General features: G+C 42.7%; 1 protein-coding gene across 1 annotated transcript in view; it reads left to right on the top strand.

The window, feature by feature from the left end:
• The window catches only part of ALK (ALK receptor tyrosine kinase), a 329041-nt gene that overhangs the window by 296919 nt on the left and 5712 nt on the right, over positions 1 to 26410 (top strand). Inside the window, exons 13-25 of the mRNA XM_086744455.1 lie at positions 3482 to 3632; positions 6098 to 6229; positions 7163 to 7307; positions 8194 to 8376; positions 9877 to 9975; positions 10944 to 11096; positions 12320 to 12418; positions 14151 to 14337; positions 16495 to 16585; positions 17496 to 17560; positions 18484 to 18613; positions 24710 to 24807; positions 25893 to 25985. Of these exons, the coding sequence (XP_086600581.1) occupies positions 3482 to 3632; positions 6098 to 6229; positions 7163 to 7307; positions 8194 to 8376; positions 9877 to 9975; positions 10944 to 11096; positions 12320 to 12418; positions 14151 to 14337; positions 16495 to 16585; positions 17496 to 17560; positions 18484 to 18613; positions 24710 to 24807; positions 25893 to 25985 (1626 nt within the window). The remainder of the gene's footprint in view (positions 1 to 3481; positions 3633 to 6097; positions 6230 to 7162; positions 7308 to 8193; positions 8377 to 9876; positions 9976 to 10943; positions 11097 to 12319; positions 12419 to 14150; positions 14338 to 16494; positions 16586 to 17495; positions 17561 to 18483; positions 18614 to 24709; positions 24808 to 25892; positions 25986 to 26410) is intronic.

The raw sequence follows: 26410 nt of genomic DNA, 5'->3' as shown, positions 1-26410 counted from the left end.
AGGACTGGCATTCAGTAAATATGGTTATAAAGTATAGCCCGAAAGAGAAGAGGCAATAAACTTACAACGTTGTCATTTCTTTAATATCACAGCCCAAGAAGAGCCAGAATTCCAGTGTAAGTGTAGGCTGATTTTTGCTATAAAATACAAACCACAGATCCTGCAGGAAAGACCTGTCTATTTAAGTCCTATAAATGACCCAACAGACTCTTAGGTTCTGTATAGATAATAAATGGCTAATGGCATTGGTAACTTATATATAAACGGATGACATACTCTTCTGCACCTCTTAAGGCTATAGTAGAATGTTCAGAGCCTGGGGAAAGGAGGTGGCAATTGTGGGCTTAAATTAACTTGACATCTTCCTGATTCTGGGCTGCTGAAGGGGCAGCCGAGTCCCCCAGTATAGCATAGCCCTAGGAAAATGTCGAGTTGCAGTATCAATTTTAAGGCTTCCCAGAGTCTGGACCCACAGCCTGTATTTAGCTTTCCGCTGCAGGCCTGCTAGACTGTGAGTCGTGTAAGTTAGCCTGATAGCCATCTCCAGTATACCTGACCCAGAGATAAAATCCTCCAACTGGCTGTTTGGCTCTCAAGAAAGCTGTTCTTATGCTGTATCAGTGCGTTTTACACTGTGTAATGTAGAGCAGCGAGTTACATTCCTGATAATTGCATAAGAAGGATATAGATTGTGTGAACACAAGGCAGAATATGCATTAATAAAATACAGATGCAGACAGCTCAGCTTTGCACAAAACTCTTATTAGCACAAGCTAATCACACCCAGAAAACCCCAGCATCTATGAAGGTCTAGGAGGGCTGCCACATGCTGTAGGCAGCTTCCTTTGAAGACTGGGGTCCTACATGTTCCAGTACTGATATGAATGAGATCATGTGGTTTGCTCCCACAGGTCTGCACGTTGTATGACAATAAAGTTAGGTAATATAAAAGAATATTTTTCTTTTCAGGTTTCCTTCTAAGCATTCAGAAGGTCTTGTCATCCCGTATCTAGGCTTATGATCAAGTATGAGAGAAGTGACCTATAACAAATTACATGTTATCATCCATTACAAGAATTCTTTCCATTTTTAAAGCAAGAGTCTTTCATCCATTTTGCTGAGTGCCCCATTTGTTGTCACTTCCACTGTCCTCTTTTTTCTCCAGTCCCTTCTTGTAAGGTAGCACAAGAACATGGCACAGTGGAATGCAAAAAGGTGTCCTTCTAAGTTTGCCAGCCTAGGCACTGCATTTTCTTATATTGTCAAAACTAGGTCCAGTGTTTGCTATGACCTGTCTACCTAGAGGTGGATTTTTTTCTCCAGGCCTGGTTTGCACAGCTGGTGCACTCAGCTCATCCTAATCCTTCCTGAAGATGCATTTTTCTTTTTCAATTCCTGCAAGTATCATAGTAAAAGAAAAGCTGGAAGACAGTGGAAGGTATTCTGTGTTCTGGTTATATCTACTCAGAGTGCTCTGAATATTTCTTCAAGGCCAATATGGTTAAATGGGTTGCTCCTGTAAAAGAAAGTTATGCCTAAGGAAAAGGATCCTGCTAACGCCTGAAGTCAAGGTAACCCATGTTTTTAAATAGTGACACCCGTTTTTGAATAGGGAATGACTGTCACCTGAATCTCCCAGGTTTTTATTTGTCTGCAGCCTTTGAATTGAGGGCAAAGTGAGTTCTCCTGAACTTCATGACATCATTGCTTGTATGCAAAATCTGTTCATACACAGGAAAATATGGCCCCTAATTGCAGCCAATAAGCCCTGCCAGCTTGCTGTGCCTGCTAGTGCACCTCATTAGCCATTACAAAATTCTACAGCAAATCAACTCAGTCTTCAGATTAATGCAGCATCTGTTCAGGGTAGCCCAGTGCCGTGTCCATCATTTTTTCTGCTGGCTCCAGTGCAGCCTGACTGAGGAGTGATTGCTTTGGTTATCAGCAGCGGCATGAACATAATCATGTCATATTGTGAGGATCTAATGTGCTTTATGAGGCACTTGATGCTCCCATGGCTGCTTTGACATCAGAACAGCTCCACGCTGGCTGCCTCAGAGCACTATCACAAGGTGGGCCCCTCATGCTCAGTGTTCAGGCAAGTTGCTGGCTGCCCAGCCTGTTCAGGGTGCTCAGACACGATGGGTACTGCTGCTTTGTTCTTCTTTTAGCTGTTTGCATGCAGGACAGTGCTGTGCAAAGACCAACCAGGTGCTAGAGGAAAGGAGGAGTTAAAGCAAAGCACCTGTACTGGTAGGAAGCTGGGGGGAAATTTTGTGTTCTCTCCCCTGCCAGTCACCATTTACGTGCTCCAGGCTGAATTTTGCTCTCATGGAAATAGCTGCAAAGTTACTAATGTCAATGGAGAATCAACTGCTTATTTCAGATCTAAATTGGGCTTGCTGTACCACCTCTCCCTTGCTCAGAGAGCTGAGTAACTCTGTCTTTTGTTACAGCAGAGATGTGTGCTTTATCATGATTTTTATGAAGTGCTTGGAAATCCTTTGACAAAAACTGTTTCAAGTATGTAAACTGTTTATGCACTTAGAAAGTGAGAGGGAGGAGCTGAGCAATGTAGAGGTACAGCCAAATGTTTGGGTATATCAACAACAGTAATGACCTCTGCATCTTGACTTCTTGAAGTGAAAGTCCCAGAGCCTTAATTGAGACTGTAGCAGCCTGTATATGCAACCTAGCCACTCCTGGCTGGAGACAGTGAGGCATTCATGGTGACTGTGAGTTTAGCCAGGGGACTTTTGCCTTCCTTGTTTACTGCAGGTAGTGTCATATCCATCTACTCTTCTGTATTCTTCTGGTCTTGGGAATGGGAGAGCTGTTTCCCATCTGGTCCATGCTACTGGGACCAGTTATGCTGTCTGCTTTCTCAAATCACCCTCAGTCAATTTCATGCTAATTGTTCTCTTCAGCCATATGTGCCGTACTTACTGGTTCTCCTGCTTCTGTTCTTTCTCTTCTTTGCTGCAAACCTCTCAAGGGTATGCCTTTTGGGAAACAAGATACGTTTCATATATTGCATTTTGAAACTACAGGGAATTGCTTTCTCTGTCCTCAGCAAATGTTTGCCGAAGAATCAATGTTAAATAAGTTGTTTTCTAGCTATGCAAGTTAGTAGTTTTGTAGCTATCAAAGCCAGGTTGGATGGGGCTCCGAGCAACCTGATCTAGTTGGAGATGTCCCTGCTCCTTGCAGGGGGGTTGGACTAGATGACCTTTAACGGTCCCTTCCAATTCAAACTATTGTGTGATTCTATGAAGTTCATAGGTCCGTATGGAAGAGAACCTCAGTCTTTAAGCTTTGAGTTTAGATTTACTTATGTGTCAGGTCTTCAGGGCATGGATGGCCCTGTGACACTGTACAGTTCAGGTGTGCAAAACACTCGGTGCCTAGAAGTGGTTTGTACTGCCTTCCGCCTGTCTGGGACAACTCAGGTGCCAGGCTTTTGTTTTCTTTTTTTCTACAGCATTTCAGGCTATGGAGCTGCTGGTGGGAAAGGAGGGAAGAACACCATGGTGCGGTCCCACGGAGTGTCTGTGCTTGGAATTTTTGACCTCCAGAAGGATGATACTTTGTATATCTTGGTGGGACAGCAAGGAGAAGATGCTTGTCCTAGTGTAAGTGGTTGCTCTTTTCTATTTTGCCTTAATCTCTTCTACAAATCCATGGAGTTCTGTCGGTTTACAGAGGAAAAAAAAGTTGTCCTTGAAGGGTTTCGGGTTATATGGTTCAAGGGATAGCTACAGTTTTACTGAGAGGTATCACACTGGGTGTGATAACGTACTATGTCACTGTTCTCACTTCCTCTTCAATATTCAGGCCCCTTTGATAATACACTATGGGTTCCTGATTGATCTGCATATCTCGGAGTATCTGTGTGGGTTCTCAGAGAGAAAAGACAAGCCTGCCTTCCTTTTCTCTGGAGATCAGCCTTCAAGGTTGACTCCACAGGGCTTTGTCTTTGCTCCGCTGTTGAGTCCATCCCTGCCATTATCATAGTACTTGCAGCTCTGGAGACATCCACCTCACAGGGCCTGTCTGGTTATTCTCTGTATGGGAATGGGAGAGACAAATTAATTGCTGCTGGGTCAGTCTTGACTTTTGTATTACTAATCGATCATTGCTGCAAATGCCTTCACAGAAAGGTGCAACTTTCACCATTTGCAATCACAATAATCTCTTAATCATTTAATATTCCTTGGACCACGAGGGCATAGGAGATTCTTGTGGAGGAAACTAAACATTATCTGATGAAATTTCACCTACAGATTTGAGCTGGACATTTAGATGCGATGCATTTCTTAACTGTCCAAGAACTGAAAGCTTAGCAATCTGTTACAGCAACGTTGAAATTTGTAGACAAGAAAGAGGGGTTCTCAAGGCTGGGTGCTGAAGTAAATAATGTTAAAACTGGAATTATACATATCTACAAACAAACCATTAATATGACGTCTCTTTGAAATGAGAAATGCCCTAACTCAAACTTCCATCTAATGTCTATAACTAGAACATTCCAGCTGAGTGTAATATATGGACTCATTAAATTGTAGGCCACTGTAATCTTAGTGAGAATTTATTGAGTGCTAATGTAATTCTTTCATTGAGGCAAAGAGATTGCATTGACTTGTAGAAGGGACTTTTACTAGATTGGATTGTAATCAGTTATGTCTTTGCCATGAAGGATTTTCTTTTTTTTTTAAATTCAATTGTAATCTAGCGGTTCGTTTGGGTCATTGACTTTGTCATTTTATTAATCATCCTCACCCAACTCAAAATCAATTAAGGAGAGGGAAGCCTAGGGAAAGGAAAATTGTTTAGTTCCATAGGCAAGTCTGTGCACACAAAATGGATGCCATTCGTTCTCTGGCACAACCTAGGACACATTTTGTGGTCAACAGAATAATTTCTAACTTGATGCTTTTGTCAGGTTTCTCTTTCAAAGGAAAACACATACATGAAAGCAGAAGGAAGCATAAGGTCAATCCTACTGTAAGAACTGTTCATGCATTTTTCCCTTAGTATTGTTGACTTAGTGAGTTCAGTGTACATAACAAGATAGTTTTACGGAGATGAAGACTATGAAGTAAAATAAGCTAGCAGCAAAACGTACAACTTACAGATATTCACAGCAGAGTCCTGCTTGTCATGCACTTTAGTGCTCCAATTTAAAATTGAAGTGACAGTTACCTCACTTAGGTCATAGTCCAGAAGTACTTACAAGTGGCGGCTTAACGTTGTGTTTGAAATCAGTTAGTGAATTCAGTGATTTGCCTGATATGGAAGTTTCATTACATTTGGTGCTAATTAGTGGAGGGAGAAAAATGCTAAGTAGGAAATATGGAGGTGTTTTAGTGAGAATTTTATTTAACATTAGGTCAACATTGCAGCTGTTTTGGTAGGCTTTGAACTAGCTAGCACCGGTAATTACAGTAAAATTGCTGCTACAGCATAAGCATCAGATCAACATTAAAGCTTGCTTGAAAGTCTAGATAAATATTAGGTGGCTGGTCTATCCTGAGCTTATTGCTACTGTCCATGCCATGACTACCTAGGTTAAAGCTAGCTCTGGTGCATCTACGTGAGCCACTAATACAGCTTAGTTCTGGATAGATGCCCATTGGCTATCTGTCCCCAACCAACAGCACACTGGAAGAGGAATAAAAAAAATTTGGGTTCTCTCTGTCTCTGCCATTTGGCTGTTGTGTGATATGGGGCAAGTCACATCATTGCTGAGTTACTCCCTTCCTCCACTTGTGAAATACAGATAGTTAATGCTGGGAAGTTTTTGCAGTAAATTCTGCAACATTTTGTATGTTAGAAATTTCTGGAGCTGTTTTACATGGAAATAGATATCAGCATTGAGCTTGCTTCAAAATGCAATTAAAATGGCAATAATTTTTTCTGATGAAGGTTGAAGCAAAAGTCGAGTTTCTTCTAGAAGAGCGTTCACTTGCTTCTGCTCATGTAGTTTCACTGGAGGACAATTTCTGGGTTTGGGAGGGTGAAGGGTCCACAGCATCTGTGAGTGTACAAGAACACAGTGATTTCATGCCAGAATTCAGACCTGGTCTTCTGTTTGCAGACTAATGATGTTATACAGAAAGTTTGCATTGGAGAGAACAATGTGATTGAAGAAGAGATACGTGTGAACAGAAGTGTCAATGAATGGGCAGGAGGAGGTGGAGGTGGGGGCGGTGCAACTTACATATTTAAGGTATGGAAACATAGTCCCTGTGCACCGTCAGCATGAGCACGTCCTGCGTCTTGCCTCTAGTATTGCAGCCAGAAACATCTGAGAATCCTTTATACACCTGTGGGGATGGGTCCAGAAAGTGAGCTCTGGGTGTCTTTCATTTCCAGTTGATAGCTGTAGTGAGCTGAGCTGGCCCTTCATACTTCTTAGAACTGCTACACAGTATGGCCATACTTGCCTCAGTGGCTTCAAGTTTCCTTTGCAAACATAATAGTTTGAATTGGATTTTTTTCAATGCAAGCCAAGATGCTGAAGCATAGTTCTACAGCAAAGGGCAAATTCCACATGCCTTTATTCAAATCTATCATTGCAGAACATTAGACTGCAGCTATGCATTTGGCCTGTATGGTGCAATGACAAGAAAAGTTGAGGATAGTCTGTATGTGTTCTGTTGGCAACCCTGTACCTAAGAACCACTCATCTTTTCTTTCATATACTAGCTGACACAGTACTCATTCCAAACACTGACTTCAGGCGTTAAGACTGTGTTTAGATCACCCAGCTTCTACATAATTCTACATAACTGCATGCTCAGACAGTTTCCAGTGTAGCAGTCCTTTGCCAGTGGAGACTCTATATTGCACTCCCTAGCTGTTTCATTTGCTGAAAGTCATCACGCAGTAACATTACAAGCTTTGTAAGAGCCGTCAACACTGTAGGTACAATTCATAGAGCTGTTGATGCCGTTGTTCTCTCTTGCAGAACTTGGTAGGACTACTGCTATTCACTAATCTTTTGGATGTGGGTGCATTAAAAATGCAATGGTTATTTGTAGTGCTGAGTAGTCCTAGATGCCTGCTTACAGCAATCTGCAGTAACTAGCGCACATGGTTATACTTCCGTCTGCATGTCTGACTCAGTTTGAACACTGCCTGTATTTCTGAATTTGTTAAGATGGAGAATGGAGAACCAGTCCCCTTGATAATTGCAGCAGGAGGTGGCGGCAGGGCCTACAGGGCCAAAACAGACACATTTCGTCCAGAAAGGCTAGAGAATGATTCCTCTATTCCAGGGCTGAATGGAAATTCAGGAGCTGCAGGTAAGGAAGTTTATTCTTTTTAAGAAAACCTTTGCAAATATTTGGTGTTCCCAGATACCTCCTCACAAGGAGGTGAAGTAAAACTAATGAAAACACAGTTGAGGGGGAACATAGAAGCATAACAGATGCATATAGGATGTATCCACAGTGCAGGATACTTGGCCTAAATAAGGGTGTAGGAGATGGCATAGCCATAGCAATGGCAACAGTCTCGCAAAATAGCGTAGTACCTCTCATAAGCAAAGTTGTTTGATTTTTGATGTGTGAGTTTGCAGTGCCGATGTGGCTATCCTGCTCCCTGCACTGTTTTGTGCTGTGTAGGCATACTCACAGTTTCTCTGGCTTATATAGAAGGAGCATAATTGCACCCTGGCTAGAAGTCTCTGTGAAGAGACCTTGGACTGAACAACCAGCAGAGCTGAAAGTGAGGCACTGGTGAGTATGTTGTATTTAGAGCAGGGCTGGGAGATGTTTTCACATCCTTTTCACTAAATTCCTTTTGTTCCGCTTTAGAACCGCCATAGGGTTTTTTCAAAAGTTTTTTTTTTGTTTTTTTGTTTTTTTTTTGCAAAGAGGAGGATAAGGCTCTGTAAGCCAGAAACAAGCGTTTGGGGAGTAGGCAGGGATATCTTTCTACGTTTTCCATAGAAAATACTTGTGCTTGTATGGTAGGTGAAAAGAGGTGGAGATGATGAATGTGATCATAAGCCCTACAGAAAGGTCACTGTAGCACTGTGTAGCAAGCACATGCCCTCTTCTAACCAAGGTGTGAGATTCTTACTTTCAGCTGAGGTGCTTTGAAGGAGTGCTTGTTCTGCAGATCGCTGCAGAGGTTTTTACGCAAAAATAACTTCTACCTGTGCCTTTTCTCTTCTCTTAACTGCAGGTGGTGGAGGTGGCTGGAATGATAACACTTCCTTCCTGTGGTCAGGAAAATCCTTATTGGAAGGTGCTACTGGAGGAAGATCCTGCCCCCAGGCCACGAAGAAGTGGGGGTGGGAGACAAGAGGGGGTTTCGGAGGGGGTGGAGGGGGGTGCTCCTCAGGTGGAGGAGGCGGAGGATATATAGGTAAAGTGGCTTCGTGTTCAAGGTGTCCCTTCCCCTCCTTTAGTGCTAATGATCAGCAAAATGCTGATAGATAATTCTCCTGTAGCTAGCATATTTGACTGTTATGTACTAGTATGTCTGCATATTGCGTTTTTAGCACTAGATGAATGTATGGCATTTAGTTCTTGAACAGATAGCCAGATGTCAGTCCTTCAGCTGTAATCCTGGCTTTGCATTCTGCAAAATGTGCCATCAAGATCCTGCTGTGATTCTTGAGCCTTCCATTTTGGGGTTATAGGGCTGAAGAAGGAGGAGCCACAGGCTATGTGCTCCCATTCTCCCATTACCAGCACCTGTGTTTTGAGGACTTTGGTCCTGGAGACCAACAGCCAGGCTTTGTGCCAGGGGAAAGATGCAGCGTCTTCTATCCTGCCCTGCTGTGGGTGGGCCTTGGTCCTGCACAGGTGGTCTCTGGGGACAGAGGCTCAGGCTGTTAGCCAGGACTCCTCTTAATAACAACAGTGGTGTTGACTTCAGTCAATAAGGAGCTAATTTCATGTGCTGCGGGTCTCAGGACAGCTGTCAGATGGCATTATGTTCATTATAACCGGTGTGGGCCAGATTCAAGATCTCTACTAACCCATAATCTCCTGGGCCACATAGTTTCTTCAGCCATCTGCACTGTGGCGGACTTTTTAACCCCTGGTTCTCCACAGATTGTATCGAGTGTATGATAGACTAGAAATCTTGAGAGGAAGTAGTGAGTTTAAATTATTAAGTGCATGTTTTGTACCAATGTTACTGTGTAATGCTTCTTTTCCCAACAGAATGCCTCACATGACGTAATTATAATTTCACTGAAGATGGTTAAAGAGGAAAAGCCATTTTTGGGTGGGGTGGGGGAATCTTTGCATGCTTGTAGTATAAAATATATGGCACATACTGTGCTTCTAATATGTTCTATGTATTGCCCATACTTTCCTCCTGGTATGTTCTATATGCCTACGCGCAATGAGCAACTCCTGAATTCCTTCAGTCCCCACTCCTGGTGGACCACCCTGCTTTCAGGGTGCAAAGGAGAGGAAGAATATCAGATTATTCATTCCCTCTGCCTTACACAGTACATACCTTGATCAGCAAGGGTACTGAACTTAGCTCTTGAGTACTGGTGCTTTCCAGTCTCTTGGCTACATGAATTTTAAGAAGGGCTTATATGTTTAACAGCATCCAGATGGTTAAAGGTGAAGTTTGTGCCTTAGTTTGCAATAATCTACCTAAAGCAGAGCTAAGAAATTGATTGTCACAAGCTGCTGCTATTAAATTGAAGTTCTAGAGATAAAAGACCAGTGGTTCATGCCACAACTCACTAAGTGTTCCCTATATGTTAAATACTTCAGTTTATTCTCTTTTCTCATTTGGATGCCTCCCTAAATATGCTGAAGTCATGCATGTTGCAATGCTTATCTGTATTTTAGTGCCAGTGAGCCTCAGTCTGTTAAGGTAACTTCTGGTTTGACATAGGTGGCAATGCTGCAGTGGACAATGACCCAGAGATGGATGGGGAGGATGGTGTGTCCTTTATTAATCCAATTGGTACTTTATACACTCCAGCACTTAAAGGTATTTATATTGGTCAGAAGTCTTTTAGTGGGTTTACTTCATGTTAAGAATAGTTTGCATCTGTAGGACGCTTTTACAACCCTTTGGGTACAGCTTAGTGTCATCATGAACATGAGGAGGCAGAAAGACAGCGTATCAAAGTCCAATGGAGAAGAAACAAAAGTAGGAGGAAGAAAGCAGATGGACAGAACAGCAAAGCTGTTAGAAAACACTTCCCAACAATATAATCTACCAGCCTACAGAATAATTTTGACCAAGGAAAGTGGTAACAGAACCTCATAGTTCAGATAATTTAGACAAGAAACACACAAAGCACCTGACTATTTACTAAAAAACCTGTTCCTTAGAGCATCTCACAGGAAAGTATAAAGGTTGGACCAGGGACTTTCTAGAGAAAACAGCTCAGTGCTGCCTCGCAGTGCGTGGGAGTGATAAATACTGCTGCTCAGCCTGTTTGCCTAGAATTCAGCGTCTTGAGTATGCTTGCGATGTGTTCAGAAAATACAGAAATAGCTATTTGCTCAAAAATAATTGTTTACTTTAGAACAGCCAGAAGTATTTTCAAGTACAGATGCCCTCTAGCCTGATAGATTCAGCCAGAAACTTGAAAACATTGCAGTGTTTGATTTCGGAGGGAGTAAAGGCCAGGAAAGAAAAGAGTGAGCTCACTGAAAGGGCAGGTTTCCCTTAGCCTTGGCAGCAGCCTCCTTGCTAAGCAGGTAGGACTGTCTGCTCAGAGAGCCAGTGCACCTCAACTGCACTGGGGCTAATTTAGCTGGATGTTATTTTCTACATGAGAAAAGGACAGGAGCTATGGAAGGTGGGGAAAAATAAGTTTCTTAGATCGGGCCCACCCTGCCACATCTGGCAACCGTGACCACCAAGTCTCCTGTTTCTGTCAGTGCTGAAGGGAATGATATGAATGATCTTTACAATAATTAACTCTGTTTCTTTCATCCACTCCCTAGTGACAGAGGGGCACGGAGAGGTGGATATTAGGCTGCATCTTAACTGCAGTCACTGTGAGATGGACGAGTGCCGTGTTGATCTTGAGACTCAAAAGGTCATTTGCTTTTGTGAGCCAGGCACAGAGTTGGCTGAGGATGGTGTGTCTTGCATAGGTAAGTAGGTGTATGGGGCAGGCTGCTAACATGTGAAACCGAAGACACATGGCAAAAATCTGTAGTTTGGAGCGTAAGATATCCTGAAAGTGTTTACCAGTCTTTCTTAAAACTGGCTTCTATTGAAAGTTGCCTTCTTTCCTGCTGGTATATGCTGCAGAGTTATTTTGCTAGGATGCAGACACATCAGTGCTGAGGAGTGGTGCACAGAGCAGCATTGCTGGTTTGCTTTACAGTATATGTTTGGCATACTGGGCAGCACTGAGGAGAGTTAAATTTTGGACCTGGTTGCACTGATGCTCATGTTCTGCTCTGAAATCATGAAAGTTAGCTCACTGAAGGAATTTTTTAGCTAAGCTTAAATTCCAAGTCAGTCCTCTTAAGAACCAAAAAAATGTACAAGGTGAAGGAAAATATAATTCCTGTGGATTTGGACATATAAGGTGCAGTTGCAGAATCTATAAGAAATACTGCATGAGAGATCTCTGAGCAAAACTAAAGACAGTGTCTATATTTGCTTCACTTGAAAAACCAAGTGCTAAGAGCTCTGTTACTAGGTTTCCTTCATATTCTCGTCCAGCAGTTAGAGCAAGTGACTCCAGAGTTTCAGGATCCTGCTCTCAGCTTTGTCACTGTCATGGGAAAATTGTTCTTTATTTTTACCATTCCCATCTGTAAAAGGGGTAAAAACCATGGTCATTTTGCCAGGGTGAAATAAATCTTAGTAGATGGTCATTGAATGCCTTGTGGTCCCAAGTGAGGATGCAGCTGTAGAATACTTTGTACTACATTTACTGTTATCAGATTTTTCTGCCTGGATTAGATGTATTTAAGAGATGATATATTGCAGTCCTCCATCTGCTTTTGCTGTGATTTGGCATTGATAGGAGCACTTTAACCCTGGCAATGTAGTGTTGTTTCCACCTCCCCAACCTCCTGCCCCTGTTTTTTATGGTCTTGTTTTCATACCCAGGGAGTGCACATGTTAATTTGTTGATGGCAAACCATCTGTTTTAATGGCTTGATATTAATTGAGGAAAGTGAAACACTGAGGTATTAAAGATCATAGATCCTGAGAACTAATCGTGCCAGAAGTTGCACCTACACTATAGGAGCAGCATATGAGTAAATGGAAGGAAGAGCAGAAAAATCTGTCTGCAAAATGTGGCTGCTGAAAGATCATTTCAAACATGTAATTTCTCCTTATCCTGCCTCTGTTACAGCTGAGCCAGTGGTTCATCTCCCTCTCTCCTTGGTCTTGTCTGTAGTGACTTCAGCATTGGTGGCTGCTTTAATTTTGGCTTTTTCAGGAATTATGATAGGTGAGTATTTCTCTGCAAAAGATATTTTCATGAGGGCTGGATCTGAGCCAGGGATAATTGGGACCTGGGAGGCAAAAGGGTTCAGATTTTTAGCTACTGCTGTATTTAATGACACCTTTGCACACACATGCCTTAACTTCAGATTTCAGTAGTTATTTCTAACCACAATGACCAATTTTAGGAGGTTTCAGTTACTGACTGTGTCTCAAAAGAGACATTATTGCTTATGTTGTAGTGTAAAGCCACCAGAACACAGCTGCCTCTGGTTTTGTGAGAGCTGTTGGTGCTTAATGCCTAAATGCAAGCTTCTGTATTTTTGTGCCTATATACAGATTTGGTCTCTTAATGTATGACATTTAAGCTTGAAATTCTCATACAGGTTCACCTTTTACAAACTGCTACTTAGTAGGATGTGGCCATTCTTGGCATCTTTATTTGAAAATCTAGAAGGTATTTTTCACCCTTTTGTGTTCTTATTTTAAACAATTGCTCACCTGCGTTCTACTGCAACAGAATAGATTTGAATCAATGAAAAGCAGCCAGGAATTCAAACCACAGCTCTGTCACCTTTCTTTGTCCACACTGTATATAGTCTGAGCAGGGGGATGTACCTAGACCAGCAAATAGCAACTATTAAATTAGATTTGCGCAGCTGTTTCAGTTTTAAGAATTTCAGGAGTTATCAGTTGCACACACATGGTCCTACATGTATGATTTCTGGCCTTTAAAATTACTAATTACTTCTCAGCGAGCGTAAGAGTAATCCTCTTTCTATCCAACTAGCCTATCATTGCCATCTCAGGAAAGAGCAGCGATTTAAAAAATCAAAGCAAAAGCAATGAGGAGGAAAACGGAGGACAGGAAGGGTTTGTGGATAGGTCATTACATCTGTCTGACTTTGCGAGTGTGTGTTTACCTCTTAAATTCTTTCCCTGAGCAACATCTGCTGGAGAAGATGCAATAGCTATTACTGTCACAGTCTTTGGGCTCCATCCAGCTCCCACAGAAATCAATAGTAAAAGTAATAGTGGTTTAACTTGCTCACGATTGGCATCTTTGCTTTGAAAGAAATACTGTGCAATATCAATTACTATTTCAAGGAATGTCTACAGGATGTCTTATTTCAAGGTGTGATTTCTAATGATGTTTCAGAAGTATCAGTTAAGTGATTCAAGTTATATGACACTACCATAAACTGATTTCAAATTTAGTCCAACTCTGTTGTTTAGAAACAGAGGAAGTTTTGCAAAATGAGCTAGTTTTGTGTACGATGTGTTATTCTGAGGTAACGGATTAGTCTATCCATTTTGATCAATATGATGCAATAATCCATTTCAGATTTTAGTTACTTCTACATGATTTAGGAAAATTGATTATACCCTGACGCCCTCAAGTTTGGATCTGGACTCATACTTGGAAGGTAGAACAAAACAAAAACCTCAGAACTGTGAAATCTGAGATCTCTGCAAGTGAAATTCATTTTACTTCTTCCAAACAGTTCATGAGCAGGCCTGTTTCTTCATAAGATGTGTAAATCAAGGTTCCTGGATAACTTCAGATTCCATTTTCTATCTGTAATTACTTGATGTACAGAAATATGACAGTGTCACTGTCTGAGTTTGATTCACTGAAATTTGGCCACACAGCAAATTCCAGTGAGATGTGTTCTGTGGCTGCTGTCGTGCTCCAAAGTTAATCTGTGTCGCTGGTTTACTGCATTCTCCATATTTAGTATATCGTCGGAAGCACCAGGAGCTACAAGCCATGCAGATGGAGTTGCAGAGCCCAGAATACAAGCTGAGCAAGCTGCGTACCTCCACTATCATGACAGACTACAATCCCAACTACTGCTTTGCAGGAAAGACCACATCCATCAGTGACCTCAAAGAGGTGCCTCGAAAAAACATCTCCCTCATCCGGTAAATTCATCTTTTCCTTCCCCATGCTTCACTCTATGCACTGACATATGCTGAGACTCTTACACAGATGTGAACTCATGTCTTTGTGCAGACGTGTGCAAATTCTCATGCACTTATAGACTCATGCCCCTTTTCATAAGTAAGGTGTAAAGCTGCAGGAGTTAGGCTTGTGTGGAGAGCGCTAGACTTTGGCAGTCTCCTTGACCTCTTACAAGTGCAGTGTTAATCTTCTGGGATTATGAGAGGAACTGAAGAGTCATCACCAGTAATTCAGACACATCTCTTGCAGACAGTGCAATGAATGGCCTGTTTCCACTAGTAACTTATGAAATGCTGGGAAGGCTGAGGCTTGTAGGAGGCTTTTTTAAAGTCTTTGATGGGATCTTTGGTAAAGATGTCCATAAGTACAATAGCAGGAAAAACAATGAGTTTGAGAATGCCAGACAGTGTTAAAAAGGCAGTAATATAAAGCCAGCAGGATAGTAACGTCTAGATCAGAACTTCTGGAAAGTTTGAAATAGTCTCTTAAGAAAAACTTGAAAATTCCTAGTTCTTTCCCACCTTACTCTACTGCAGGATACAGTGCGTACCACTTGTGAATGTGACATTACCATAGTGCCATGCAGTTTTACACAAAAAGAGAGCTTAGAAGAGCTAGGAAGCTTACAGTACTAAAAAAGACAATGCTCAGAGCAGTCTATGCAGTCTGCAATGTTTTGCTGTCCCTTACCTCATTCCCATTTACCTGCACATCTTGCTGCGTCTGGAAGTTTCCAGTGTGCCCTATGCTGCTGCTACCTTTGTCACCTGGGCTCTGAAAGGATTTTTGAGGTGCAGCAAGCCACAGAGAGCAGAGGATACAGCTGGGAATGGATAAGGGCAGGGAAGGTGGACTTTTTGGGAGGAAGGTGAGTTATGAGCTCTAGAGATCTGTTTTATACCTTCAGTTTGAATAAGTTGGTCAGGCATAGCAAATAATAGTGTCTCAAGCTGATACCTACAAAATGTCATTAAAAGAAGTATTTGAGTCACAGGCAACACAAGTCCTCACCGTGGTTTTGCTGCCTAGACTGGTCTTTATCCTGATAAAACTACAGACAGAGCTTAGGCAACAACAGAGCAGACTGCCCTTAGCACCGCCTGTTTGAACAGACAAAGGGCAAGAGCCTGTGCAGAAACAGTCCACTGATAGACCAGAGAGCAGAATTAGTGTGGCTGTCAGGACAGACCTGGCTCTACCGGAAAGTGTGTGTGGTAGAAGAGAGCCCTATTGAGAGCCATTTACCCAGACTGAGATGCAGAAATGTCTCTTAGAGGCTCAAGCTACTGCTGCCCAATGTGCAACACATGCAGGGTTAAGAGGGATTTGGGATCTCATTCCAGAGACTCTTTACCAGAGTTTGCTGTGTCATTATGACATGCCACCTATGTGGTATAGCTATTGTTGTACCAGTTGACTTAACATTAATCGAGTGAAGACTGAATAGATAGGTATGTATAATCTGTATCACGAGGACGTAGGACAGGATCTGTCCTATGTAGATTTTGTAATATGAGCAGTGCCAGAAACGATTCTCAGCACAAATTCCTAGAGCCAAGTGCTTTACAAAGCACTATCATCACCATTTACTGGCGAAGGTAATTACCCAGAATCACAAAATAAATCAGAAAAAGATACTTGGTTTAGAATTCAGGTCCTTTGAGAACAGTTGTGCTAGTTTCTTGTTCAGTGTTTTCTTTAATGGGGATGCATAAACATCATGGGAACTGTTAATGTGTTTAGGGTGTGAGAACATCAAGACCTAAGACTTCTCTTTATTGACCCATTTTGAAGCACCCACCACTAGAGGACTAACACCAAAGCTACAGCCGAGTACTATTCATTACACACTGCAGTGCCAGTAATGCATTTCACTGGGTACTGTCCACTTTTGAGGATTGCTTTCCCTACCAATTAAATACATTGTAGGTCCAGGAAAGATCACATCAAGGTCTGGTCCCCTGCATAGTGTGAGGAGTGGTATTGACAGTGTCAATATCCAGTTCTCCCTGTTTCACTACCATGAAAATTATGAGCCCGTTCTGTGAGCTGTGACCACAGTGTTGTAATGTTTGTTCTCTGTAGTAAAACCTTCTTGTCTTCTCTGGTCTGTCCAGGGGTTTGGGCCACGGAGCCTTTGGTGAGGTATATGAAGGTCAGGTGGCAGGGATCCCCAGCGACCCCACTCCCTTGCAGGTGGCTGTGAAAGTAAGTGACAGTGTATGAGTTGTCATGATGGTTTCATGCACCTTTCACCCAAGAGTCTCAATGCATTATAAAAATGAAGATGAATTAAGTGTTATTATAGTACTGAAGGATGTGGCCAGAAATGTTGCTGCTCTCTTGCAGCACTTTAATCCATCATAGCAATGGTACAGCTGGTAGCATATGGGCTTGTGAGACTATTAAAAGGTCTGTAAGTAGTAAATAGGCAAGGATTTCCCATACAGCTGGAGAAGACTACAAGTATGAGAAATAAATCCATCTTCTGTCCATCCTCCACATGCTACACCTGGTGTGGTAATCTGTCCAAAGCCTTGTGAGTCAGAGGCCAAGTGTCTTCACAGGGCCAAGAGCAGCTGGAACATACATCAGGGAGCCTGCAGGCAGGAGGTAGCTGGTTTTCCAGGGACTTCTCCACTCCATTGCAGGATGGATATGCACTGGATGTGAAGCTAAATCCCAAGAGACCCTGGGTAGGATTCTCCAGGCATTCAGCAGCTTAGCTATCTTGTTTTCTCCTAGAAGTTATATAGCAGCACAGTCGTACTGCTGGTTATAGTTCATAGTCTTGCAGAGAGAGCTGTCAGAGAGCTCAGGAACTGTGGATCTCTTTCCTTGTCCTCTATACAGCAGAGTCCCATATATTAAGCACTGGGCACTCTGGACTGGGAAGAAGAGGATGATAGTGACATTGATGGGCTCTGAGTTCTGATCTTTACCTTTCAACAAGCTTCACAGCCTAGTTTAGTAATGGTCTAGCTGTTATCTTAGAGTGAGGTTTCTTTTAGAGAAACAAGAATTGCTGCAGACGATGTCGTGCTTTTGATTGTGCCAGATGTTCTACATCTATAAGTTTAAATATCTTTTCCATGTCAACCTTTTCTTTCTTTTCCAGACATTGCCGGAAGTATGTTCAGAGCAAGATGAGTTGGACTTCCTCATGGAAGCTCTCATTATTAGGTGTGTATAAATAAGATGAACAGCACTTGTGTAGACTTGTAGAGCCCAGAACTGTAAAGAAAAAAGATACTTTGAGAGGTGATGCCCACACAACACATCTATACAGTAGTTTTAGCACATAGCTGTCTGTATTTTACAAAAAGGATAGTCCTTACCATCATTTTCTATTCTTCTTACAAATTAAGAGGCACCAGATGATTAAGGGCTAAATTTTCAAGAGGGTCCACACTGATTTTCCTTATCCAAAGTGAAAGTTTTTAGGCTTAGTTTTCAGAATCGATAATAGGATCCTTTGATTTCTCTTGTTGATCGGAACATGAGGTAAAAACAAACGCTAGCAGTTCGGGGTTGACTAGTCAAAATTAGCAGATATATTGATTTAATGCTGCTGTCATGTCACATGTCAGTGACTGAGTCCTAGAATCCATGGAAATAGTTTCCCATCACATTGAGGTCCAGAGGAATAAGGAAGTATTAGAGACTAGACCTTGAGGAATACCCCGTACATAAGCAAATCCCTGTGTCAATATGTTATTTGGAAGAACTCTGCCCTAGCCCATCTTTGACCCATTGGATAGGGAAATTAGGAGCAGACTTTGCTTTGTTATCAGACATTCTCTGCTTCCTGTGGCCCACAACTCTGGCTGTAGGCCAAAAAGGACGCAGGACATAAGAAGAGGAAAAGCAGCCAAAAGCCACTCCTTCCCCACATCTCTTTCTGCACTATGCAGACAGACACAGAGTGCAGGGATAGCACGTTAGCTTTATCCAGTTACCCTGCCTTTGAGATTTGTTACTTTCTGTGAAAAAAAACCCCAATCAAATAAACAAACATTCCCCACAGCAAAACATTTTGATTCTTTTCTGCAATTATGCTTTTTGGATCAAAGTTGCTCTGTAATTGAGTCTCCCTGTCTCCACAGCAAGTTCAACCACCAGAATATTGTGCGCTGTATTGGGGTGAGCTTGCAGGCGCTGCCCCGTTTCATCCTGCTAGAGCTCATGGCTGGAGGTGACCTGAAATCGTTCCTAAGAGAGACGCGGCCTAGACCGGTAAGAAAAGAGAAAATTGAATTTTATTTAGTAAGCTACTGCCACAAGGCAAATACATAACTATAAAAGAGCTGATCCATGCAGCTACTATTTCCTGGGGGCATTTTAGAGGATCAGAAAATTTCTGTTGCTAGACCACCACTGTGGGGGCAGGACATAGATGTATAGGGAACAGATGCTGCTGGGGTTATGCAGAGGCGCCTTAACCCTGGACTTTGCTAGAGAGTATTGCAAATACTATCTAAAGAAAGAGCAAAATCAACATTTTTTTTAAAAAGTTTAACTCTACTCTTACCTTCCTCACACCAGCTGGGGGCGGATTGAGGGGAAGCATTGAGCTGGTAATGATAAATCCGTTCTTTAAACTGCTGATCAGGTGCATTTCTGCATATCTGCCAGTGCAAGTTTAACATAGGCAATGAGAGAATCCGCCCTGGAGCTGTTGACTTAATATTAAATATCTTTAGTCCAGACTTTAAAAGATTTTCCCAGGGAAATCAACATCAATAGGAAATGACAGTCAGTTAAAAATGTGTGAGACATAAATTCCGACTTCTAGAGAGGAATCAGTATTTCAGAAGAATAAAGTTTGCTCTGAGTCCCTGGATGAGAGAGGCACACGGACGTTGTTGAAGTTTACCACTAGGGCTCAGCTTCATGCTTTGTCTCTACATTTCTTTGACACAGGGCAAAATGCTGGATTTTATCAGTACAAGAGAGACATAAATTGGCTCTAACAGATATAAATAAGATTCTTCCTCAAGGCATCTGGAAACAGATAGACTTTGTATTTTTTCCTTGCAGTCTGGCTGTCAGACATAAAATGATGTGTGTGGCTCAGGAGCACCAGAGTCTTGGATAGGTTGGAATAAAGTGGCTTCTGCCTGGATAAGAAGGCTAAACATCCAGAAAGTCAGGATATTTGAAATCTGAGCAAGCAGTGTTTATAAATAGAGATTGGTTTTCTGTAGCACCTAGTGATGCTCTTGTCAGCTTATACAGATGGGCTGAACTTGGTGGTAGGTGAATGTGGAAATTCCCGTTTTGCAATGCGGGCTCCACTCTCACCTGGTGCAAAACAAAATGGCATGGGCAAGGTATGCTGCCTGGCAGGTGCTTTGTTCAAAACTGCCAGCACGGGTTGTGCTAGATGTGTGAAGTGACGGGTGAAAAAGGATGGTGTAGGGCAAGGGCATCCATCATTTCACAATGGAAGTATCTTTTTGGATCATTAATTTAGAGAGAGAAGCCAGCTCAGTAATGATCAGGATCTTGTGAGGACGCACCAAGAACATTAGTCCTGAACAGCAGGAATTTTTGCCTACTTGCAGTAAAATGAACTAGTTGCTTTTGTGGATGAAAAACCCTTAATTTTTATAGGATACAGCCATGGGAGCCTTCTGATCTAAGGGTTTTCTTTCTGTTTGTCCCTACCCCAGTCGTGAGTTCCTCCTTGCATGACAGAGCTTCCATTTCTGTTAGTGGTAGCTCTGTGCAATCCGTGTGAAAGCTAACGTCAGAAGAGGTGGATGGTTCACTCCAGGCACAGCATATATTACTTCCTTGGTATTTCTCTTTTTGCCTTCACAGTCCATCCTTCCGTTCCTCTTCTTTCCTTGTTTTGCTGACCTGTTTGAGATTATCTGAGACTGACCATAAATACTACTACACACAGGGGCTGCTCCCAGCACCTTGAAGATCCTCCCCTATTCCTGAATTTAACTTACTGCCAGGACTGAAGCAGACCTGGGACTGATGCTGCTGTTTTCTGCTCTGTCCCATGCCTGTCACACTTTGGGAAAACTGAGGTTCAAATGCAGATGCGCAGTTGCAAGCTGGAACTGATTCAGAAAAACAGTTTCCAGTCCATCTTTAATAGCTGGGTGAATGTTAACAGCCTGATTGCATGCAGATACAGATCCACATATTTCTGCTCCACTTCTAACGCCTTCCTTCCCCTTGCCTTGCCCTGTTTCTGCTACCATCCCATGTGGTGTCTGCCTAGCAAAAGAATGACAGAGTAATTCAATGTCTGTCTGCCAGGGCAGCTTCTGAGGGGCTAGTGGCACCTGTGAGTGCTGAGAAATCAACCTCTGGTGCATGTATTTGACTGCTGGCTCAGAAACTATGAGGTTAGGAGAATGACTGATGAGAGATGAGATGTGTGCAGGGCATCGTGGTCTGTGAAGTATGAGATCCACCCTCTGCAATATACTTGAGGTGTGACAGTCTCTGTTCATAAGGCCCGTGGCTCAGTACTGCTGGCTGTATCTTTGCACAGCTCTTAAGGAGCCCTGAGCTGCTTTGTTCCTCCTATTGCTTGCTCATTCAAGGAAGATGGGCAGAAGGTAGGCATAGCAGACTAGAAGACTGGCTTTCCAGGCCCGTTAAAGGAAAGGAAAGACCAGGAACAGTGTAGAGTAAACAGGTTTCAATGAGCTTTGCTTCCAACAAGAATTAATTAAACGCACAAGACATAGCTGATTCAGTAACAGAGGTGCACTATTTACTGTGCAGTAGTCATTGCCCCTTGATTTTTTCCAATTTTTTATTTTCCAGTGGATTTCCTTACTACCTTGACTTTCCCACCTACTTCTCCTTTCAGCCTGATTGCAAAAGACAGATTTACGTGTAATTCTCTGCCTTCATCCCCCCATTGCTCTCTCCACTCCCCTGCCAGTAATTTCAAACTCATTTTCCAGTTCCAGTCAAATTTAATACAGGTGTGAAAAGCATTAACTTGGCATTAATTCCAAGGCTTCAGGAAAAAGAAAGTATCACACTAGAGTGACCACTGAGCAAAACAGTTGTCTTGTTTGGCTTGCCGCAGGCCAGTGAGAACCTGCGTGGCTTGGAGCAAAACACAAGCAGCATGCTGCCATGCACTGAACTACTGAAAAGTGTGGAAAGGAGCAGAGGGAACGGGGTGCGGGGTGGGGTGGGGGGGGGGAAGTAAAAAAGAGAGAGAATAGAAGATGTGGTAGGACGAAGAGGAACAGGTAAAACCAGGCAGGGCAGACTTAGATTACTGTAAAAGTACAGGCTGAGTAACAACTACAAAAATAACAGGACCACTTGGGTAACATACTTCATTTCAACTTCTAACCTATATTCATCCCAAATATGTTAGCACCTTGTCTTTTTGTACACTTTCCAGAAAACTAGACTTCAGTAGATACATCCTTTCCCTTCATTTTTCCTCTGAAAATATTAAGAAGAAAAACAATGTAAGACACTCACAATAATGAGTAGCCTAAAAAAATGTACAAATATAGTTACAGTGTTTATAAAGTAATTTCTCACCTTCCAAGGAAATACCAGGATTGACCAGAATTTGGATCTGCTTCTAGAGATTTCTGGAGATACTGTATTAGCTTTCCTTGGTTGCCTTGTCTCCAAGGTGATCCACGGTGTGATGCATCCAGCCTACAAAAAAGTGAAATGGGGGAAGAGGGAACTAAAGACATTGTGAGGAACATAAAATGGGAAGCTGGAGCTACTGCAGGAGGTATGAGGATGTGAGATCCAACTTAATGGGAGATCAAGATGCTGCCAGCACAGGTTATTGCATGTTGCTTATCTGTGTTCTTCATGTAAATAATGAAAGCAATGTTCAGCCAATATCTAATGATTTTTCTGGACTCTAAGCAAGAATGATCATATGTGTAAGCCAAATGTTCATCCAGCATCACTAATACAATACCACTGATTCTTGTGGAATATTGTTGGTTTATGCCAACCAGGTCTACTCCATAAGCTTCAGATTCATACTTCTCCATGGGTCCAGAGTTTAGAGCCCTGAAGGGTTTATTTCTAATAAAGTTTCACATCTATTACAGGATTACCCCTTCCCCCTCATTTGGAGAGAGGCAGTCTGATAGATTCAGAGACACCTGGAATCGGAGCCTTCGCTCCTTATGAGTCTTGCAGAATTGTCCATTCTGGAAAGTTCAGTGCTGATCTTTCTCACACACAGCACAGCAATCAAAGAACAGCTCTGGAAGATAAATCGTATATGGATAAATGATTCTCCTCCTTTGTGTTGTGCAGCCTGTTGCACAGAGCAGTGATTACACTGAACAATACATAGCATTTCATTCGCCTTTAGCGAAGATTCAGCCTCACCTGGGGAGGTGTCGCACTAGTGCTTCCAGTGTGCCCGCTGCTCTGAGCAGTGGTGCATTGCAGCTGGCATTGTCCATTCATCTGGGGAGCAAAAGCTGTAAAGTGAATCCTTTGGTGTCTCAAGGCTGCTCCCCTTGCAAAATGAATCCCAAACCTCCATTTTTCACACAAATTACATGGCTAAATTGTCCTTGGCTGGGCAGTCACATCTGTTTTAGGACTGTATTTAGACAAATAAAAGGTGGAAGGAATTCATCCAAAGAGGGGAAGGAAGGGAAAAAGAGGGAAAAAAAAGCTGTACTGTTCAAATCAGCTTGTGGCTTCAGCCTACTGACTGCCTTGCAGTATAGCTCAGGTCTGGAATTGATTGCACAGTAAAGAATTGGGCTTTTTACTTGGTTTTCACTTCTGACTCTTGCTCAGAAGAGGGGGGAACAGGTAGATTGAGATATTAATTTTCCTTTGGTTATGTCCTGAAAGGGGAAAAGAAGGTGTCTGCGTCCTTTCTTACAGTAGCCATCTTGTGTAAAAAACATTATTCCCCACCTCCCCACAAGAGGGGAGGCAGGAGAGAGGCTTTATGTTTTAAAGGAAATGGTTACTCTACAAAAAGAAAGGTTTTGAGGGAGACAGTCTGGTATTTTAAGGAATCAGTTAAGTATATATATGCAATGAGCTATACTGTGTAAATAACAAAATATAGGCAGGTGATACATAGTCACAAACAATTTTGTTTTATGGCATTGCACTGAAAAAAAACAGGCTTTGTTCACACAGAGATGCAGCTTTTTTCAATTATTTCATTAGTCAAATATTGAGGCCAGGTTTTTCCTCATCTCTTCAGAAGACATTTTGACTTTTTTAGGTTTTACCAGCCAATGCCTACTGTTTATCTAGTAGCTGCTGCCTGCTGCAGAGCCTGGACTTATTTCCAGTCCCAGTTAGCAGTGGTTTAGATCAGGTGGGATGGCCAGCACACCATCGCATCAGTCTGGAGATGTGTTTCAGCACAACAGACGGCTGGCAGAGTCAGCAGTCCCTGTCGCTGGAGAATCCTTGCTGGTTTGTGCATCAGTGGGAGAGACCCATTGGCAGGTGTGCCTTTGGAGCACTGGGCAGAGTGGTCGGTGTCATAAGAGGGAGCTACAGGGTGGGATAGTCTTGTTTGGTCCAAGAACTAAGGCCACAGATAAACACTTAGCTAGCAAATGGCTGCAGTGGAATAAGCAGTCACTGCCACTTAGTTGTTTGTCATCACCCCACTGGCAGCAGTGATGTCCTCCTCCCCCACAGGACTAGCCGCAGGGATCACTGATTCACACCTCGGTGCAGAAGCTGAAGATTGGCTTCAGAGGCTGGCAAACGTGAGCTGGTGCTAAGCCTGCCCTTTTCACTAAAGCATCTGGCTCCTGCTGGCAAGGCTGTAGGCTTCATCAGAGGGGCAGGAACAAGGAGTTGGCAGCCTTACTCTTCTATAGCCGTTGGCTACACAAACTTGTGTCAGTGCTCTGAGGGGCAAGATAAAACCTACATAGATGTGGAGGAGGGAAAGAGCAAATGTGACTCATGCCATTATACAAAATGTCATTCTCATTGTTCAAGGTGACTTTAGAGAAGAGCTAGCAAAATACACAGGAACTGAGTGAGGACCAGTTCAGGCTATAGATCTTGCTGAAATTCATACTGAAAATCCAGAAGCGTCTCCCATGAGAACTGGGGAAAATTCTTACAGAGGCATCCCAATGGAGCTGGAAAGTCAGATCCAGCTGTCCCTGGGATTTGTATGACAACATGCCTGCACATCCTTTGCGTAGTTCATGGATATGAACTCACTCCTGTGCATTTTTGTAATTCCTTTGTGTATTAACATCTGAGCTACATTACTTGTTTGAGAGTTCGCAGTGGTATATCAGTGATGAAATATGCCATGTTCCTGCTTTTAATCCGTATTTGTCCCTTGTCTTTTGGTAGAATCAGCCCTCCTCCCTTTCCATGCTGGACTTGCTCCACGTGGCTCGTGACATTGCTTGTGGGTGTCAATACCTGGAGGAGAACCACTTCATTCACAGGTAGGTGAGCATGTTCAGCATGGGCACGACTAACGTACAGTATGGACTCGTAATGCCCTACTTTATGTGTATGTCCTGCTGCACGTTAGTGGCTGGATACCTGTATACAAGGTAGATAAAGTGAGAATAATGAAGCAATTAATAGGAAAGCTGCTATAAATTGGTTGCAGAGGTTTGTAGTTTTACCAAAGATCTTGAGCTCTGTCTCAGTGCCTGCACTTGTACAGCCTGTTTGAGTACTCTGCAAATAGAGAGGCACTCTCATGACAGAAGTCTTCAAAGCTCTCCCTGTCATCAATTTGGCTTAGTGCCTTTCTTTTCATTCTGGAACCCTTTTCTTCTCCCTCTCAAAGAATGTCTGTACGAGTACAGCTAGAAGTGCAACATCTCTTGACTGCTGTTACCTGCTCCTGCAGAACAGGGTCTTTGGCAAAGTGTCTAAAATTCTGCCCATTGACTAGAGATGAGTAGAGAGGGATTGTAGTTCATACTTCTGAAGGAGCTACCCACAAGGAATGCCACTATGTTATTCAGATCTCAAGGCTTACTTCAGTCCAGCAGATGTGAAGCTGGCGCTTTACCTGCATACACAGAATCAGACCCATACCTTCTGTCTTCAGAGCAACACCTGCATATTGTTGTTCTTCCTGTCTCTGACAGTAGGAAACCCATTTGACAATATTTGAACAAGCATGTTAGGAACAGGTCAGTGGGTCGTTCCCCAGACAGCTTGGTGTTGCGAATAGTACATTGCTGAAATCAGCCCCGCTACTTGCAACTTCTTAGAAACTTAAAAATAGTTCCTGGGGTAAAAGGGGACTCACAGGAGGCCCGTCCTTTCAGCTGGAAGATGTTATGTGAAGTTTAAAGAGGAAATGTTAAAGAGCAGAACTGCTCCTGCTGTTAGGATAGTTTGGAATTTGGGACATCACTAGTTATCCATAAACACTGACTTTTCTGGCTGTTGTGGGCTCTCTGCAGCTCAGGAAAGTAGGGACTATACTTCGCTTTCTTTTTTGGCTCGAAAAATTGTCGACTGATTAAGTGATTCTTCTTTCTGTTGCTTTTCTTCCTTTTCCTTGTAGGGATATTGCTGCCAGGAACTGCCTCCTTACCTGTCGAGGGCCTGGGAGAGTGGCTAAAATTGGAGACTTTGGAATGGCCCGGGATATATACAGGTAGCAGAGCTAATCCCAGGGTATCGCAAGTGGAAGCTAACTAACATGAGGGAGGAGTAGCGTTTGTGCAGGAGAGCACGCGTGTGTGCTGCTCTGCGTAACCTGAGCAAGGCGAGAGTGGAGAGATCCCACCCTGATGAATCCCAGCTAATGCTTTTTTTGGTGTTTGCCTTCACTTGTAGTTTAACTGTGCTCTGGAGACTTTTCCCACTCCTGACAGCTTTCTTCTGGGTAATGAAGTCTGATGGTCATGGAAGGCATTTTTCTTCCCTCTTGTACTCTGTCCTCAGTTACTTGTCTTTACTTTATCCACCCTGAATGGCATTGATGTGCCCTTTTGTTTTGTGGTCCCAAATCATTTTGAGTTTAATCTCTCTCCTTGATACTACCTCTGCCCCTTTGGTTTGGTGTCATCAGTAAATCTC

The sequence above is a fragment of the Chlamydotis macqueenii genome, chromosome 3, assembly GCF_036417535.1.
Source record: "Chlamydotis macqueenii isolate bChlMac1 chromosome 3, bChlMac1.mat, whole genome shotgun sequence".
Taxonomy (NCBI): domain Eukaryota; kingdom Metazoa; phylum Chordata; class Aves; order Otidiformes; family Otididae; genus Chlamydotis; species Chlamydotis macqueenii.
This window is presented reverse-complemented; position numbering and strand designations above follow the sequence as displayed.